The sequence below is a fragment of the Cynocephalus volans genome, chromosome 7, assembly GCF_027409185.1.
Source record: "Cynocephalus volans isolate mCynVol1 chromosome 7, mCynVol1.pri, whole genome shotgun sequence".
In the NCBI taxonomy this organism is placed as follows: Eukaryota; Metazoa; Chordata; class Mammalia; order Dermoptera; family Cynocephalidae; genus Cynocephalus; species Cynocephalus volans.
Window position 1 is genome coordinate 85159581 of NC_084466.1, and position 18459 is coordinate 85178039.

General features: G+C 43.3%; 1 protein-coding gene across 2 annotated transcripts in view; it reads right to left on the reverse strand.

The window, feature by feature from the left end:
- Positions 1 to 346: 346 nt before the first annotated feature.
- TNFRSF19 (TNF receptor superfamily member 19) overlaps positions 347 to 18459 on the reverse strand; it is an 82100-nt gene continuing 63987 nt past the window's right edge. For both annotated transcript variants that reach the window (XM_063102534.1, XM_063102535.1), the window contains exons 6-10: positions 12950 to 13114; positions 12081 to 12206; positions 8247 to 8319; positions 7290 to 7668; positions 347 to 3188 (exon numbers count right to left, since the gene is read on the reverse strand). In XM_063102534.1, the coding sequence (XP_062958604.1) occupies positions 3180 to 3188; positions 7290 to 7668; positions 8247 to 8319; positions 12081 to 12206; positions 12950 to 13114 (752 nt within the window). In that variant the 3' untranslated portion in view covers positions 347 to 3179. The remainder of the gene's footprint in view (positions 3189 to 7289; positions 7669 to 8246; positions 8320 to 12080; positions 12207 to 12949; positions 13115 to 18459) is intronic.

Here is an 18459-nt window from a genome sequence, read left to right on the forward strand (position 1 = left end):
GATGCTGTCACGGTGACCCTGGGCCCTGCGGAAGCGCCTTCCTTCCCTCGTTCCTTCCGCCCTGCTCTGCAGGAGGACACCCACTGACCTCCAGGAATGAGGAATAGAAACAAAACTTCTTTTTCTTTAGTTCCTTCTCTCCTTGCATCATAAAATGAAAAAAAAAAAAAAAATGAAGAGCATCTTTCAGTAGCTTGACATGCCTGAGGGGTACGGCCAGCTCACTAATAAGGATTTCGAGAGGCTTCTATCCCAAGCACACCCCTCATGTGGACTTCAGGCAAGAAAGAAAACAGACAAGTATCTGTATGCACAAAATCAAGCATTTTCTTACTGGACACAGAAATAAGAATACCAAGTAACAATTTTATTCACAAACTTCTTAAAAAAGAGGTATTACAAAACTATTTGTGTAAGAAAACGATAATTTACAAATTGACAAATTCCAGTATGCAAAATAGACATGATGAAATCTAAGTAGATGCAAGCTATCTTAAAGCAGTAATGGATTTTTTCCCTTTCCTTTCCTTTCCTTTGCTAGCACAGACAGTCTGCTTAACCTAGGTAACAGCAATATTCACTCTTTATCTAAAGTAGAAAAATCAGTATTTAAAAAATATACTCCACAAACACAAAGTTAGAAAACCCATGACTTTACTTGGTTGCTCTTGAAATCCTTGTCTCTTTCTTGTCCTTGAGCTTCGGCAGTGAGAAAAGCCACAGTTCTGCCCACTCGCCGTGCACAGTACCCAGTGCAGGTTTCCTGACAGCAGCACTCTAGCAGCTAAAGTATTGAGTGCTGTAGGATATTCCAATAATGTGAAACGCAAATTGGATTTTTTTCTCAAGTGTTTACAAGAGTGTAAAAATATAACATTATTTATGTTTTTAGAGCAGGTAGTGGTAAAATGTCTTCATCTGGACAAAAATAGCCCACGATTTTTCAAATGCAGTATCAAATGCAATCAATTTTCAACCCTACGCATTTCTCTACTGATCAAAAGTGATGTTTCAGGAGTTTTTGCCAAAGTCTCTTTCCCATCAATCTGGCTTTCTCCAGCAAGTGTTTGTCTTTGAAGTTAATCAAGGCTCAACATATGGAAAATATATTCAGGTTACACAAAAGAACACAACCCTGACCTACTTTGATCATCCCTCTGTCATAACAGAAATGATCAGGTTGGAAGCAGCGGCACACATATGTGAATTACAGAGGAGCCCCTCAAGGAAACTCTACGTGCACTTTCGTAGCTGTCTTGTGGTCAAATCCAAGATATTTTATATGAGCTTCCTAAAGGCAATTTTCATATGAGCTGGTGACTACCAAGGTTTAATAACCACTGGTTTAACGTAAAAAAAGGAAAAAAAAGAAAAAGTCAACCAATTATGACGAGGTGCTAGAGAGACGTGAACGATCACGGGTTACCATGAGACACCCTCATCTCCTGTTTCAGGGAAAGGAATTGAGGTTGTAAGAAGGACCAGATACGGGCAAACTGGCAAGCACGTATCAAAACTAAAAACCATGAACAGAGAAGAGGCCGCAAGCAAGAGGGCCCGTTGAATTTTACTGTCTCATAAGAGAGAAAACCACGGGCTAATGAGTGAAAAGACAAAAATGTCCTTGGAAAGACAGATCAGTTTTAACATTCAGTTTAAACGTCAGGTACAAGACACTGATTTGGGCAGGTCAATTCCAAAACAAAATACTAAGTGCATTCGAACATACTGATGTTCAAACGTCTATTTCTTTTTTAAGTGCAAACGTGACAGAGCAGTTAAAAGACAAAGGCCAGATCTGATCATGTATGATCAAGCAGAAAAAAAATAAATCCTGCTCAATTAAGTCTTCTCTAGGGCATGCAGATTAGGGGCCAATGAGCCATTCCCTGCTTCAAGGCTGTATCAGGTTAATTCCTTTCTTAGCCCTAGGGACGATGCTAGTGAGCAAATACCAAGGTGGTAGGGGATGGAATGTCTTAATAGAAGCATTATGCTCTTAAATCCAACATCATCTGGCTAATGTAGGAGATTCTGTGCTAACTAATCTTACAAGATTGGAGCAAGTACTACGATATCCTGGTCAAACGACACTACTCACAGACTGTTCACCTAAACCCTGCCTACAAATTGTGCTTTTTCTTCTGGTTCTGGTATGTAGTGTATTCGCACTGAAGACTACTTCAGTAGTCAGGGACCCTGATGTGCTGTAATTTCTAAAGCCTTTAGTATAAGATACAATGTGGATAAAAGATCATTATGTATATAGACACCACTTTTCTGGAAAAGAACTTCTGCATCTTTTAAGTCAGGCAAAGGGACAGATGTAACACATGCTTCCATGTCAACTAATCTTCACATAAATATGCTAATCTTTGCATGCAGGTCTCTAGGATCTGTGCGCTAAGTGGTTTTTAACTGAGGGCGATGAGCCGTCCTTTTCCAACCACATTCCTAACCCAGCCTCTCTGGCTCCTATCACTGCAGGTGTCATGAGACAAAGGCTGAGGTTAGAAGTGTAGACTCTGGAAAAGACTTATTCTCCTCCAATTCCTAGTCAGGTCAGTAAACTTCATCTAACAAGCCCAAGACTTAGGCAGGCAGTATGAAGTCAATTCTAACCATCTAAGCTAATCAGTTTACATGCTAAAGTGACTTTCTCAAATAGAAACATTCACTTTTGAACCTATTCTACATAAACACTAGGGTAATTAATCTGGCATTGACTGTTAGTAGGATAACAGACTATATGCAATTATTTCTGAAAAGAAAATGTAAGTGAAAACTTATACTCTGGGTCTTCGGTCTTATAAAACCACATTCACCATGAAAATAAGCACTAATGCATTTCTGCTCCTTGTTAAATGTCTGCAATCTCAACCCATCAGTCTTTGAAGTCACTCTTGCAGCAGAGAAGCTTCTAGTTTAGGAAAGAGGCAAAATATCATGAGTCCGCCTGAAGTCTTTTCTTGTTATTTGTTGAGGTTTCAGCTTACAGCTGGTCTAGCTCAGAGGCAACCAGTTGAAAGGCTTACACTGCTGTCAGTTTGGTTCAGATTTATTTTCCCCTGAGAAGCCGTGCAAGGTCTAGACTGTGCCCAGTCCATAAGCCTGATGCGGGGGGTGCCTTTTGAGTTCCACGAACACACTTCCACTGCAGAAAGAAGCCAGTCAGTCCTTCAAGCTTCCTGAAACAGCAGCAGAAGGAAAGCTTTAAAAACAATACCGTCAAATTAAAGCTGCTAAATCTCTCACTGTAAAAGGTTATTATGCATAACTTTCACTAGTGGCATACATGAATTGAATAATGTACGGACAAGAAGCTCATTCAATGGTATTCAAATATCCAGATCCCACGTACTTTTGAGAATAAAATCAAGGATTTCATAAGAAATAGTTACCCAATATTTGTAGAGTACTTAAAAGATGATAATGTCACCATAGCAATCACATGTATCAACAAACAATCTTTTGCTAATTTTCAACCTCATTCAAGACATTTAATGTGTGTTTCTTTTATGCTCCTTCAAAGCAGCTGTAGGTAAAGAGTTCAGGATTCTTTATTCCCTTCTTTCAAAGAGCAAAGATGATTAATGAATATAGCAACGTTGTTTACTTGACAACTAGGTCTTTGAATTTAAAACTTCCATTAAACTATTGGAGAATGTTTGGAAGTAGTTTGGGAATGTGATTTCTCTTACAGTGGTCTCCCTGGAATCCTCACCATCTTCAGAGGGCAAATATCCTCAGCAAAGGGCCCCTTGACTCGTCCATATCACAAAGGGCACTGATCTCACCTCAGGAAGAGAAGAGGCACTGGCAAACTGTAAATCAATCTTTAATTTCATGCGTTAACCCTTCACTAACTTATTCACCACTAATTTGGCATCACTGACATATCAGATAAGTTTATGGAAAAAATTGTTTCCTAGGTCTGAGGAGATTATCTAGAAATAAAAGCTTTTGAAGTACTTTCAGTACTAGGAGACAGTTTCGTCAAATATGTTGACGAACTGACGTGCTCATAATAAACACCTTAACCCTTCTGTGGGAGGCAAATTATCCTTTTTGCCAGTAAGGAAAATGTGGGGATTTCAGGAGACTGACAAACGAGGACTCAGGTCCTCTCATATGTTTCTAACCTTCTTTCTGTTTGTTCAAGTTGACATTTAAAATATGGCTTAAAAACCATTATGCAAAGCTCTTCCTGTGAGTAAACAGGCTGGCTGCACTCTCCCAGATATCTCAGCAAGTGGTGTCCCAAACATCTCAGTCTGTTCCCTTCCGGGAAGACGTGTACAGGGAAACCGATTGAGATGGAGCCGTGCTCTACAGAGGGCTCTCACACCCGCGTGCTCTATCCCGAACGGTGACAGTCATCAGATTCCGGGTGGTCTTGATCCACCCACAAGAAAACTAGCATACAAAAAATACAGTTTGCAGAAACAAATGCACCATGCATCAGAAATCAGTCTCACACCAAGGGAAGAGCAAAGTGCTGCTGTGGTCACGCTGCCCCTAACGCACCTCCCGACTAGAAGGGCAGCGCTCTCCTGACACAGGAACGAGCCCGTGGCCCTAAACACGGAGCCACGCTCACCACACACCAACTCCAGGAGTCGGCAAGAGTGACTGGAAGCCGTGTGCTCGGCTTCATAATAGTGAGCTGCCGAAGTCACGTTCTTTATGTCAAGTAAATGTGTTTTCTACCTTGGAAAACTAGCCTGTTAGGGGGAAATGTGAGTTCTTTTTAGAATTTAGTAGATTGAAAAAAAAACAAAACTAGTTGAGTTAAACACTTGGCTGACCACTGAAATAAAGACAAGGACCAAGACCCCAAAGGTTTGCAGCTGCTGTGTGAACAGTGGTTTTACATTCAACGGTATTCAAACACGCGGGACCCATGGAAGGCTCATTCACTGTATTTCACAGAGTCAGTAAATGCAACTGAACAGAAAGTGCTTTTCAGAATCTGGGAAAGATATCTTAAAACGGGCTAAAAATATTACTTACTGGTTTTAATTGTAGGGGGAAAATTGAAATGGGTCACATTTTAACAATTCCTTTTCTGAATTCAGAATGTCATACTTAGATTTACCTAAATTATCTAATAAGATAACATATCTCGAGAAGTTAATAAAAAAACTTTCGTTAATAAATTGTATTGTACAACTTGACTGTAACATTTTCTCATCAGATTCATTTGAGATGTAACTACAACTTTCTTTTCAGAATGATTCGAGCTGAAAATATCTTTATGTAGATCATGATAATTACTTTGGTTTTGAAAAAGAATTAATGTGTCATTATATGCCAATCTTATATACTACAATCTGTTTCTAAAATTTTACATTCAAACAGCCATGACAGTAGTGTTCATAAACCTGACCCCCAACCCACCAATAACACACAGAGAAAGGTGAAGAATGGGTTGGTTCTGGCATGACTTGGTATCGAGACGTTTCATTCCTCAGTCTCAAAAATTTACTTCACAAACTTGGAGACAAGCTATAAATTTAAGGTGAGTGGCAATTCTATTTACTGACAAGACCCTGAAGAACTGTCCCCAGTTGGCCAGTAGCACAATAGTGCAAATGACTCAGACTGTCCCCTAACAATAGGCGCACAGATGATGTGACAGAGGCAGGGGAGGTAGCCGTTAGAGTCGCTGGCCAGGCATCAGTCAGTCCTCTGCTGCTGTGGGCGGGCTGTCCCTGCGTCTGTGTCCCCTCAGCTTGAGCCATGCTCTGCTGGTGTGTGGAACCTGCCGTTGCTCTAGGCTGCTGAGGTTCTCAGCCCCTAAGTTTTGTGGGGCACAGTCCATTTTTGAGACTTACACCCAACTAGGCCAATGCTTAAGCTTCTCCTATTTACTATCATGAAAGTTATACAAATGATGGGATGGCTTAAAAGAACACGATCAGTACACAGTCTTTCCCAGCTGTAAGCAGATCTCAGAGACATGCACTTTACGCTCTCAAAACCGCCTAATCTGTTTGCTTTTCCTCCCTTCACTTATCTTTTCTCCATTTCCCTCATTTTGAGAACAAAACCAACATTTTTCCCTCTAAAACCAACAGATGTTTTCTCTATAGAATTTTCTATAAATTCTGTAGAAAATATTTTCTTAATTGTTAAAAAAACAAGTACTGGCTGTCTAGTCAGCTCACTTGGGAAAGAGAGGTGCTGATGACACCAAGGTCAAGGATTCGGATCGTTGTACTGGCCAGCTGCCAAAAAATAAAATTAAAAACAAGCACTACAGATTTAGATCAATACGTACCCTAAGGACTGATCTTAAAAGGAGCACACCTGCATTCACGCTTTGACTGTTTCTGATACAATGAGGCAGGGGTGCACATCTCATGGGAGTGCAGGCCCGCACAGCCAGGTGGGAGCAGCGCAGCTCGGTCACAGCGCAGCTCGGTCACAGCGGCCTCCACCCCAGAGGCCCTGATTTGGGGCAGGAAGGGAGAAGCTGCCAGAGCCACACTGTCCTGCAGGGCAGGGTCTCGCGGGACCCGGGAGCTGTGCTGTTGCTGTGACTCTGCCCTTTACACTCAAGGCTGACACCATTCTTCCAGAAGAACTTACACTAACCACATATGCGCTTCCTTTAAGGAAGTGTTGCTAAACGTTAAGTCAAATTCAGCAAAGCCACGTCCTCACCTGGAGGAGAAGGCAGAGATAGGGCCCAGTTGTCCCTGACCTGTTCCTGCCTCAAGCTTTGCAGCATACCAGGAAGCCTCACCCCTCTGCCGCTGTCACCTCCCGACAACCTGATTTTAAACCCTTCCGCCTGGGAGGGTCTTAGACCACAACCACCAATCCAACTGATCAGAGCAGAGAGATCCAGAAAACAACAGTAAGAGGGAGCAGCGTTGGGAGACCTAACTTCTAATTAACTTGACAGTGAATAAATGCATTTAAGTATTGGGCATAAGAATATCACAGGAAAAAATGAAGGTCAGGAATTGCTTGCAAGATGCTCCCACAACTAACTCATCTCTCTCGGTCAGGGAAGGAGGACGGGGTGCTGTGCTAAGGAGTCAAATTTACAAAAAAAGAATAAAAGAATGCAGCAGTCCTTTATGGTCTTATAGATTAGCTTTGTTTAAAAAAAAAAAGACTCAATTTATTTTCAAACATACTCTATAACATACAAGAAATTTTGAAAGAGGAAAAAACCTCATGAGGTTCCCCCCAGTTTTCTGATGGGAACAGAGCTGCACTCCTGTTGTTCTACCATAAGTCGATGCTGGTTCACGCTGGGGTCAGTCATTCCTTACCTGGACATCACCGCTCTCCTGACCTCGCTGCCATCTGGCAGCTGGTGCAGCCCGAGTTAGTGCCGGTGCTGTCAGTATGTTGTCATATCTACATAAATCAGTAGTTTCCATAAAGTTTTCAGAATGAGCTTGAACTGAAACAGCTCCACCAACCAAATCCTGACTACTGTTTGAATCCAAAGAGGCTGAGCTTTCCTTTTCTGGACTGACAGAATGAATATCTTCTCCAGCGAGTTTAGGATAAGAGTCGCAAAAAGACATGTCGTCACCACCCGTGGGACTTTGCATCAGAGGCCAGGCGTCTGAAAACTCGCCACAGAAGGACCGCGAAAGGGACCTGAACGGAGTCGGCATGGTCTCCCCCGCTGGGCCTGCATTTCTGAACACACGTTCAAGAGGTCTTTACATATTCTATGAGAGAGGAAAACACTCCTGCAAAGCAGCATTTCAGCGATAATTTTAAGGCTTCTAGATGAAATGGCAATTTATTAAGTTAGAATTCTAGTGCTTTCTGTTATAAACATGCCCAAGTCAAATTACTCCATTTACTTTGAAACTGAATTGTTATACCTACTTCTAATTAACATAGTTATATTAATCCAATGTCTAAAACATGCAGTTTCCTTGGTATTAACTGGATTTTCTTGATTGCTGTTCTAAAATTTGAATGTAGTATGTCATGAGTACTTGACACGTTAAAAATTACAGATGAGAGAGGTGTCACAGATCATGAATATAAGACAAAACTAAAATTAATGGAGAGTAAAGTATAAAGAACATTGTATTGGATATTAGCAACCTTGGGAGGCCTACCTAATTCTTGCCAAAGAATTGTTCCCCTCTAATATCAAGAATGTCATTAGTAATGTCTCCATAGTTTCACATGGAAATTGGTAAGTTAGTAGAATGTATGTTTGCAAAGGAACATAAAATTATTGTTTCAAAGTGCCCAGTTACCTCTCCTGAAGAGTGGCCCGGCCGCTGCTGCAGGCCTCGTCACAGCACAGGGACGGGATCAGGTGGACAGGCCCTAGGGAAGCCGGCAGAGCTGTGAGGCACATGCTTTTCTCTGGGAACCTTGTCGTTAATACCAGTTCATTGTTTTTCTTGGAAACTTAGCTATATCCCTTTAGGAGACTTTTTAGGGGAAAAGAGGCATGAGGTTCTCTATTCTCTTGTCTTAAAAAATGCTGAACCACTTATATGAGGTCCCTAGAGAAGTCAAACTTGTAGAGACCGATGTAGAAGGGTGTATACTGGGGGCTGAGGAGGGAGGAATGGGAAGTCGTCATTTAATGGGGACAGAGTTTCAGTTGGGGACGATGAACACAGCTCTGGAGATGGACGGTGGTGACGGGTGCTCCGCAGTGAGTGTACTTAATGCCCCGGAACTGCACACCGAAAATGGTGAGGATGGTCAGTGTTATGTTGTGTGTGTTTTATCACAGTAAAAGCGATGAAAAGTAATACTGCAGTCTGCGAGAGGGCAAGTGGAACGAGACGCCTGTGCACTGCTGTGCAAACGAGTGACATTGCAGACGCTGCTGCGTGCTCTAGCGATACGGACAGAACGTGGACATGTTCACACGCTTTAGTCAACGCACACACAAACACGCAATTGTTTTCCTTGCTAGGAATGTAACTTTAGGATTAAGGAGATGTGTGCACACAGCTTTACAAGCCACTACGTTCATGGAAGAAGCATATCTTTTTGGTTACAAAGATAATACAAGATTATTGAAGAACAATTTTAACATATAAAGTGAGAGATTAGATAAAATTTAAGAATAAATCTTCCCCAATCCTATAAACTGGAAATAAACACTGTCAACATTTTGGTGAACAGCTTTCTAGACTTCTAGCTCTCTCTCTCTATATATAGGGGGTCTTCAAAAAGTTCATGGAAAGATGAACCTTCTGAAGACCTTTCATACATCAATAATTCTGATTTTTTAAAACCATAAACATACTAAAGCACACAGACACATATAAAGACACACAAATGAGAAAAAGCCTTGGAGAAATTGTACATTTACATATATGCATATGTTCATATGTGTATCCAAACTTTTCATGAGGAATATCTCTTTACTTTTATGAGCAAGAAAAAAATATTGTGAAACAAATATCCCTCTTTCTGAAATGAATGTCAAATACTAAGCTGTAACTGCAAACCAGTGTTAGGCGGGACGGAAGCCCAGAACGCTCTCTCAAAGCCAGGCCTGCGGCTGGTGCCATCTGAGCGGGTGCTGCTGTCACTGTGGCGAACTCGCCTGGATACACTGCCAGGTGACTCGACAAGCCTATGCTGTGCTCGCTATAGGACATTTCAAAATTATTTAATACCAAAGCAGTCCCACTCCTTGTGGAAATGGCTGATTCTAGCGAAAGTTCAAGATGAGCCTGGAACTTCTTTTTGTGCCAGAAAGTAAGAGAGAGCTAAAAGAATAATGAGGACAGGTCGCCACAGCACAGGAGCCAGCCTGAAGGGATGTCCACTGACCAAAACTAGGAGAATCTGCGCATCAAAATGAATAATGATTCCAAGGGATTGTAACCATTGAACAGGCCCCCAAGTCTAAACTAATCAAAGTAAATAAATGAATGGTAAGGAGGGGAAGTTCCTCTTACATAGGAGGCCAGCCAGCAAATGTAGAGAGGACGATGGGACCGGAAAAGCAGCATTTGTTGACCACCCAAGTAATGACTGATTCAGGGAAGAATTACCAGAGGATGCTAAACTACCGGGTGAAAGTTTGGGGAGTAACAGGATATTTACATGGTCTTAAAGTATCTCCCCACAAAATATTTATTAATTACAAAGAAAATAACAATTATTTCCAGAGGAGAAACCTGGCAGATACCAGCTTAATTACTAAGTGACCAAAGTTAACCTGACCAGGCACAGGACAGACGGACACTTGTGGCTCCTGATACGGGGCACTGAGAAGGACGCAGCATCCCCTCTGCAGTCTTTCTGAATCTAATCCTGAGAGATCATCGGACAAACCCAAACTGAGGTCACCCTACAAAATTACTGGCCTGCACTTTTCAAAAATATCAATGTCATGAAACAAAGAAAGGTTAAGGAACTATTCCAGATTAAAAGAAATCGAAGAGATCTAGCAACTAAATTTGGCAACAGTGTTATCTGGGATTTTCTTCTGCAGTGAAGAACGTTATTGGAACAATTAAAAAAATCTGAATATGTGCTATAGATTACGTAAGAGCATTGAATTAATACTAATTTCCTGATTTTGATAATCATGCTGTTGTTAGGTAAGAGAATGTTCTTGTTCTTAAGACACAAAGACCAAAGTATTAAAAAAGGACATCATATCTGCAACTGATTTTTAAATGGCAAATGAAAAAAAGAAGAGTGCGTATTTATACCATATTGGGGGGCAGGAGAAATGAGGCAAATGTGGAGTGAGATAAAATGTCAGTTTTGGGGGAATCCACGTAAAGGACATTCGGGGATTCTTCGTCCTACTCTGTCAACATTTCTGTAAGTCTGAAATATGTCAAAACAAAAAAGTTGAAAGAACAAAAAGGCACTGCCATTAGGGAGGAAGCGCTTGAGGTGACCAGCTGCGCTGGACTTGGGTGTTGGCGTGGGTGGTCTCTCCAGCCTGCATTCTGCTAGGGGGATTGCAGCGAAGCCATCTGCACGTTTAATCTTCCTTTCCAGATCAAAGTAAAGATGAGGCAGAGTTTGCACAAAGCTGTATTTTGTTACATTTAAAATTAGAGTTCATCTCTCAAGAAATTATTCCTGTTCACTGTGAGTCTAATACCAGTGTCCATGGTGCTTGGGGAGCATTTGGGGATCCCACAGTTACTGTCAATAGCTGTCTATGAGTCTATTATTTACGTAGGCAAAGGCAAAAATGCCACAGAAAGTCTTGTGTTTTGTTCTTAACCCATTCGTAAAATAAAAGATACTAATGATCAGTAGAAAAAGAATTATGTTGGAAACGTCTTATTTCAAATTTGCTACACGAGATTGGAAAACTGAATCCTGCAATTTCTTGAAATGGAAGATTGTATGGTTCCAAGAGAATGAGTCAGTCTAACTGGGATATGTTTAAATTAAAGCAGACTGGTCCAAGGAACAGAGCGGTGCCACTGGCACTGCACTCAGAAATGGAAGGTGACAGGCCAGCATGGAGCAAGGGCCGGCTTCGGTGGAAGGTTGTTGGCCATGTATGATTTCAATAGGGGGTGGTGCGGAGTGAGGTGTGGAGTGTGGAAATCTCGTACTTAATGCATGCAAGTAAGTGGCCAAGAGAGTTGGTGTTAACTTTGCCCGTATTTGCCCAAGTAGGAGAGTGATTGCCATTACAATGACTTTCCTAAACTTTCACTTCCATCAATAACCCAAGAGGCAACTGTGGTTTGTGGAAAACCTGGTCATGGACCTCTCACCTCCCTCTTCTTTAAGAAATTTAAAAAATCCAAAACATGACAATAGACACATCAACATTCAGTTTGAATCAATCAGACAGCAAAGGATACAAACACCTACTCTACAAAAGGTAATTTTAAAGCAACGGACTCAAGACAAGAACAGCAAACTTGCCTAAAAGGTGGCTGAAAAATTCTCAAAATTCTAACAAGATGCTTATTTTCTTTTTAATGCTGAAGAGACTCAAAACACCCCAGTCACCAGGGAACATCGGAGAATAATTAGCAAGACTAGCTTTAACTAGGAAACCGAGCCCCGCAGCCTCGCTGGGAGAGAACGTGAGCATTTCCCTGCAGTTTCTCTCTCTGCCCTCCCCTGCTTACCGCAGGCCTGGGCCGGGTCTCGGTGGCATTGGTGGCATGCTCTGTGAGCACAGTCGCTGAGCGGAGGTCTGTCAAAACACGACAGCTCAGAACCGTTGTACTGAATGTCCTGTGATCTCAGAGACCCTGGACAAGGGAAGGAGAACTGTGTCAGTGACACGATTTCCTCTGTAGGGGAGCCTTACTAACATCAGAATGCAGACTGGTACATTCTAGCTTCTGTGTTTTTAAAGGAAAAGTCAGCCATCATTCAAATGTTTGATCATTTCTTCTTACACGAAAGCACAAATATAAAATACAGTCATCTCTTAGTATCCGTGGGGCATTGGTTCCGGGAATCCTGCAGATACCAAAATCCTCGGGTGCTGAAGTCCCTGATATGCGATGGTCCCCTCCCGTAGACTTTAAAATATCTCTAGATTACTTATTCCCAATACAATGCAAATGCAATACAATGTAAATAGGTGTTATACTGTATTGTTTAGGAAATAATGACAAGAAAAAGTCTGTACCTCTTCAGTACAGAGGCAACTTTTTCTCCCCGAATATTTTCAATCTGTGGTTGGTTGAGCCACAGATGTGGAACTCACGGATACAGAGGCCCGACTGTAGTTTGTTACAAAAATTCAAGATTTAGCGTTCTTATGTTACCAGAACTTAGAATGACTTTTATTTTTGCCCAGTGGCATGGGGACTTTACGGCCTTGCCAGTGTCCTGATGGTGTCATGCCATCCTGGCAAGGTCTACTCCATGTGGCCTCTACTCTTTAGCAGCTCGGTGATGCCAAGTCTCGTGGAACACCTGCAGGACAATAACTGTAAATGCACTCCACCAAAATGCTGAGAAACATGACAAGCTCAAAACTTACAGCTGGGTTTTTTCTCCATGAACTGCCTCTTACAGTAGATGACACAGAGGATGAGCAGGGCGAGCAGGACAGTGGCCAGAGCACTGCAGATGACGGCTGCCAGAGCTGTGTCCCGCGGGCTGGATGCTGTGGATGCGATCTTCACGAGGTTGACCTTGCTGGTGCCTGAAAACCACAGGAGTGGGATCAGCACACTGAACAACCCAGGGGACGCAACGCTTACACCTACGCTGGCAGGCACAGTTGGCAATGGCCCCCACGCGACATAAATAAAGCACGAGAAAATCAGTGCAAACTATTTTAAGACGGCTCAAGCAGCCCTCCCCTTAGATTATTTAATGCTACATCCACACCCTGCACCCCAAAAAGTACTGGATGCGGCTCTTCTCGGTTCCCACAACACTACAGACAGCCCTCAACACACTGTGCAGCAGAGATCTGCCTTCAGGTCCACTGGGACAGGGCTTTTTGTGAGCTGGGATCCTTCGTCACCTTTGTCTCTGTATCCCCAGTACTTGGCAGTGTTTGGCATGCAGTAGGTACTTAAAATTTCTTATTGAATTGGAATTAGACTACCTACATTTTTAAGCAGACTGAACTAAAAGTAGGGTTTTTGGGACAACTTTAGGGAAAAACAAGGAGTTGGATCATTTACAACCTTATAGTAGGCCCCCAGTTCTGAGACAGCAAGCATTTCTGAATTCTGGATTAAGTGAGCTGTTAACTTACTGAAAAACATCTACGTTCTGGAGAACAGACTACACTATAGAGGGGCAGGTGTAGTAGCGTGCTAAGAAAGTCAAGAACAGGTGCTATTTTAGAGGGCAGCGCTGTCTTGTGTTAAGGGCAGGTTCTGGAATGCCACAGCTCCACAACCTCCACAAGTGTGACTTTGAGCCACTGACGTGATCCCTCGAGTCCCCAGCCCACATCTGTTCAGATGGAGGTGGTAACAGTGCCTGCCCGGTTGCCTGTCCAGAGGATGAAATGGCTTATCATGGAAATTACTTAGGGTGGAGCGTGCACCTAGTTCTATAGGATCATTAGCTATTGTGGTGATAATGACCATAATTAGCATTTTAATTATCCTTCGGGTATGGGGATGCACACACATTAAAATCAGACATCTATAGTCAGTGGAATGACAGCACATCCTAATTAACCCCGGATGAGTCTGAGAGAGAAATGAGGTTGAGGGGGCATAAGATCTAAACAGAGGGACAGTCGCCTTCTCTACCCCGGGAAAGGCCCGGTGAGCCGAGGGCCTCGCGCTGCCTCTGTTCAGCTGCCCTCGGCACCCGCCTGGTGCTGTCGTCACAGGAGCCCTTCCCTCTCCTGGGGCCACTCCTGCCCAGTGGTGCCCGACAGAAGTGTCACATGCACCTCACACACAATTTTAAGTCATCTAGAAACCACATTAAAAAAGTAAAAAGAAACAGGTAAAATTAACTTTCATCTATTTTACTTAATCAATATATCTTCACATATTGCATTTCGGCATGTATTCAATATGAAAATTATTAATAACTTATTTTGCATTCTCTATTTTGCACTAAAATTTCAAAATCCAGTGTGATTTTACAGGGACAGCCCATCTCATCTCAGTTGGGATTAGCCACCCCTCAAGTGCTCGGCAGCCGCATGTGGCAGCAGCTACTGTAATGGACACTGAGCTCTAGAGAGGAGAGGCTCATGGCTACATTTGTACAACACGGCGCCTACGTGCAAACCCGCTTGTCATCGGGCGCCTTTTTCCTCTGGTCCCCCCATGCCCAGTAAGATTGGACTCCACTGTATGTCACTGGAGGCTAAAACCAGAGAGAAACATTTGGGTTAATATTATTGAATCATGAAAGTAAGACAGCAGGATCTTGAAGCACAAGTCTTGGTATTTCCTATCTCAGTGATTCTGGGCTACACAGATGTTTCTTATTGCCACCTGGGAAGGCACATAAGCTGTATGTCTTGGGCTTGGAGAAATAGGGATCATAATCCAATCACACGTTGTAAAGGACAAATAATTGTAAACATGTTTAAAATTCATAAAATACATTTTATCACTTCTACAGCTATACAGAAATACTGTAATAATCAAATAGCACATACTAAATATTCACCACACAGCAAATTAGATGAATTACCCCCCTGATAGAGATTAAATCTAAATCTGAAACAGCCTCTGTCAGTGGCAGATTCACAGAAGGATGCATGAACACAGACACAGCTGTGCAAACACTGGCAAATAAATAACTGAATAGCAACTTATGTCCCATGCATGTTCAGACAGCAGGCCACGCTGAAGGGGAAGTGACGTGGAAAAGCAGGCATTATCTATTTGGATGAAACGGGGAGGTGGTGGGAAACTGCCATGTCACCCACATCTGTGAGAAGCACTGTTTGCTCCAGAGTGAGGTCAGTTTCCTCTGCCCCACGCAGCCCCATTCTATGGAGCTTCAGCAATAGCTGTCGTCAGAGTGAGGCATAGTACAGGACCCGAGCGTAAGATCTCGGAGCTCCCATGTTGTAACTATTATGTTAAGCTCATTATTTGATACAGCATTGGATGTTCAGAGAAAACCTAGTAAGAATAGGGATTTCAGGTTAAAGTAGTAGCATGATTAGAGTCCTTTAAGTTCTTATTGTTTAAAATCCTTCCAAAATATCCTAGTCAACTTATTTGCCTTAATATAAAAGGAACTGTCTCTGACTTATAAATGAGTTAAAATGTCCCCAAATTGGGGATATTATTTTTAATCTGGCAGTTTGTAACTCCAAACTACCAAACTCCAAGCCAAACATAAAAATTGTGTTAATAGAGGCTGGCCGGTTGCTCAGTTGGCTAGAATGTGGTCTTGTAACGCCAAGGTCATGGGTTCGGTTCCCTGTACCAGCTGACTGTCCCAAAAAAATCTTGTTAACATATCTTTCCAAGATACTGCTACTGTAATTTCAATGATATCTAGTTGCCATAACAACATCAACCTTAAAGGCAAGTAACATCCAACATGCCTGTTCTCTATACATTTCTCCAGGCTGTGGCATCTAAAGATGAATGAGAAAAATCATAAGTTTTCTCTCTCAGTGTTTGCCTTTCCTACATAAGAAAAGACGTCTCGTTAACTCTAACACCCTCAGAGAATCCTCACGGAACAGGGCTCTGGAAACCGCATTCTCGATTCTTGTTTATACGTACCAGTTATGATGGCACTTATAGCAAACAATCTTTTGTACAGGAAATGGGTTCATCATTTTTAGTTTTAATTGTCACATATAGCAGCAGAGGAATACATATGGAAGCTATGGGACATTGGGGTAAATATCATTTGATTTTAGAACAGCTCCAGAAAGTCATTCACAGAAGTTCCTGGTAAAAACCTATTTCCTTGTAATTCTTTTTGACTTAATCTGTAAAATAAAAATGGCAGGGGGTGGGGGGTTGTACTAGCTATGCAAGTGGTTTCTACTCTATTAAGTTTTGGTTAATTGAGATGTTTCTGAGAATTCCTCAGAAAAGGACTTGTCTACTATAAACCTAAGGGCATTGTTTTGCTGACCTGTGGCTGCTGCAATGATGCTGAGATTAAAGACTGTTTCCACCCACATGTGTGGGCTAAATTCCCCTGTTCATAGTTCACTAATCATAGTGAATGCCTGGAAGGAACTCTATCCACACCTCGTTGCTAGGATTCTCACAGTACCTCCGAAGAACTGGCAATGGGAATGCCCACATTCTTTGGAAAGTTTTAACTTTCCCGAAATACAAAGGCATCTCTTACCCTAACTAATTAAGTTACTAAATTTCACCATCATCTTAGTACTATCCTTCGACAACTTACTTCAGAGTGAGGACCATTTTCTTTAGCTTAGATCTCACATTACATCACCTACATGACATAGGTTCAATTTTATATTACACGTCTCCTTGGGCGTTCAGCTCCACCGAACAGTTCTGCACTCTGTGGTACACATCCTACAGGGCGTTACGTACGTTGAAGGAGAGTCTGGCTAGAAGAGGAGTAGAAAATGCAGGTCACCAGAAGGTCTGGCAAGTGTTTTTAAGAAGCCCAATTTTACCCTCTTTGGGGTGTGACCGAGGTGCAGAAATCCACACCCCCTCCTACATCTCACTCCCTAAGGAGCTTCCGAACGTAGCAGGGCAGACACGACAGACACACGCACCAGAGAGACTGCCTTACAGGACAAGAGGAGCACCTCAGACGCTGCAAACCAGGAGCCCATCTGCAGGCACAGAGGTGACCGAGACGCGACCCCACTTCTGCAGGTTTTTTACCAGGTGCACCTCCGCAAGCAGCACCTTGCTCACTCCCCTTCAGTGGCTTTGCCCTCCTCACGAGGCAAAGCGGTGACAGTCCACTGATGACCCTCATTTGACAGACAAGAGAACCAACACTTTGATTCACTGGCTCAAGGTCACAGAGCAAAGCGAGACAGCTTGAGAACTGGAGTCAGGCCTCTGACCCTGTCCGGGACTGCACTGCCCCGCGCTGTACGTGGCTTCTGAGAGTGCAGATCGCGCTGCAGGGGACAGTGAACAGACGCAGCTCATCTGCAGGGTGGGACGACAGGCCACAGAGCAATCTGCAGCTTTCCTGGCTGCAGGCCTGTGGGCAGCTGGTCCCAAGGGCTCACCTGGCCCGGGAGAGGTGTCAGGGTCCCCCACCTTCCCTGGATTTTGGTGTCTGTGCAAGGAGCTCTATGTGGAGGTGTGATGGCAGTGGCATACTGAGCAGGGACGGCTGTCAGTGAGGGGGAGGAGAGGACACTCTTTGGGGGTGACAATCTGGAAAGGGCCAGGGAGAAGTGGACAAGGATATGCAAAGGCTCTGCCGGGCCATTCTAGGTTCCCCCTCCATATGACTACAGCTCTGCTTTCTATCGATCTTCCTACGTGTTTGGCCTCTCCAACTTTCTAGTACGTGATGCTCCAAAACCTGCTAAATAATAGCTCCTTCTTCTCAGAGAGTATTCCTAACAAGGGGCCCTGTCGAGGCAGGGCTGACTTGGGAGGAAGGGAACTGGTGCCCACAGTCTGGCTCCTGCCACTGTCCACCCGGCACGAACACCCTTCACCTCCCTGAACCTCGCTTTCCTCACTGGGAAGATTAAGAGTGGCTCCCTGCACAGACACTAAAATCCACCATGAGGCTGGGAGCCCTGACATCTCTCCTTGGGCAGGTCAGCCCTGCAGAACCAGCTGCCCTGAGGCCAGGAAAGCTATGGATTGCTCTGTGGCCTGGTTGTTCCTCCCCACAGAAACGAGCAGGGCCTTTTGCATTAAAGATGAAGATGAAGTAGGATGCTGAATTTCGCTGCTCAAAATGTGTCCTTCCAGGCTGAGCTGCTTTCCTTAGCTCCAGATTCACACATCCAACTGCCTCTGGAGCAACTCCACTCGCATGGAGGTGCAGCATCGACTCAACATGTCCAAAAAACCAGCACCCCATTACAACCATGACCACCCCCGCCCTAATACACTCCCTGTTCCTCTC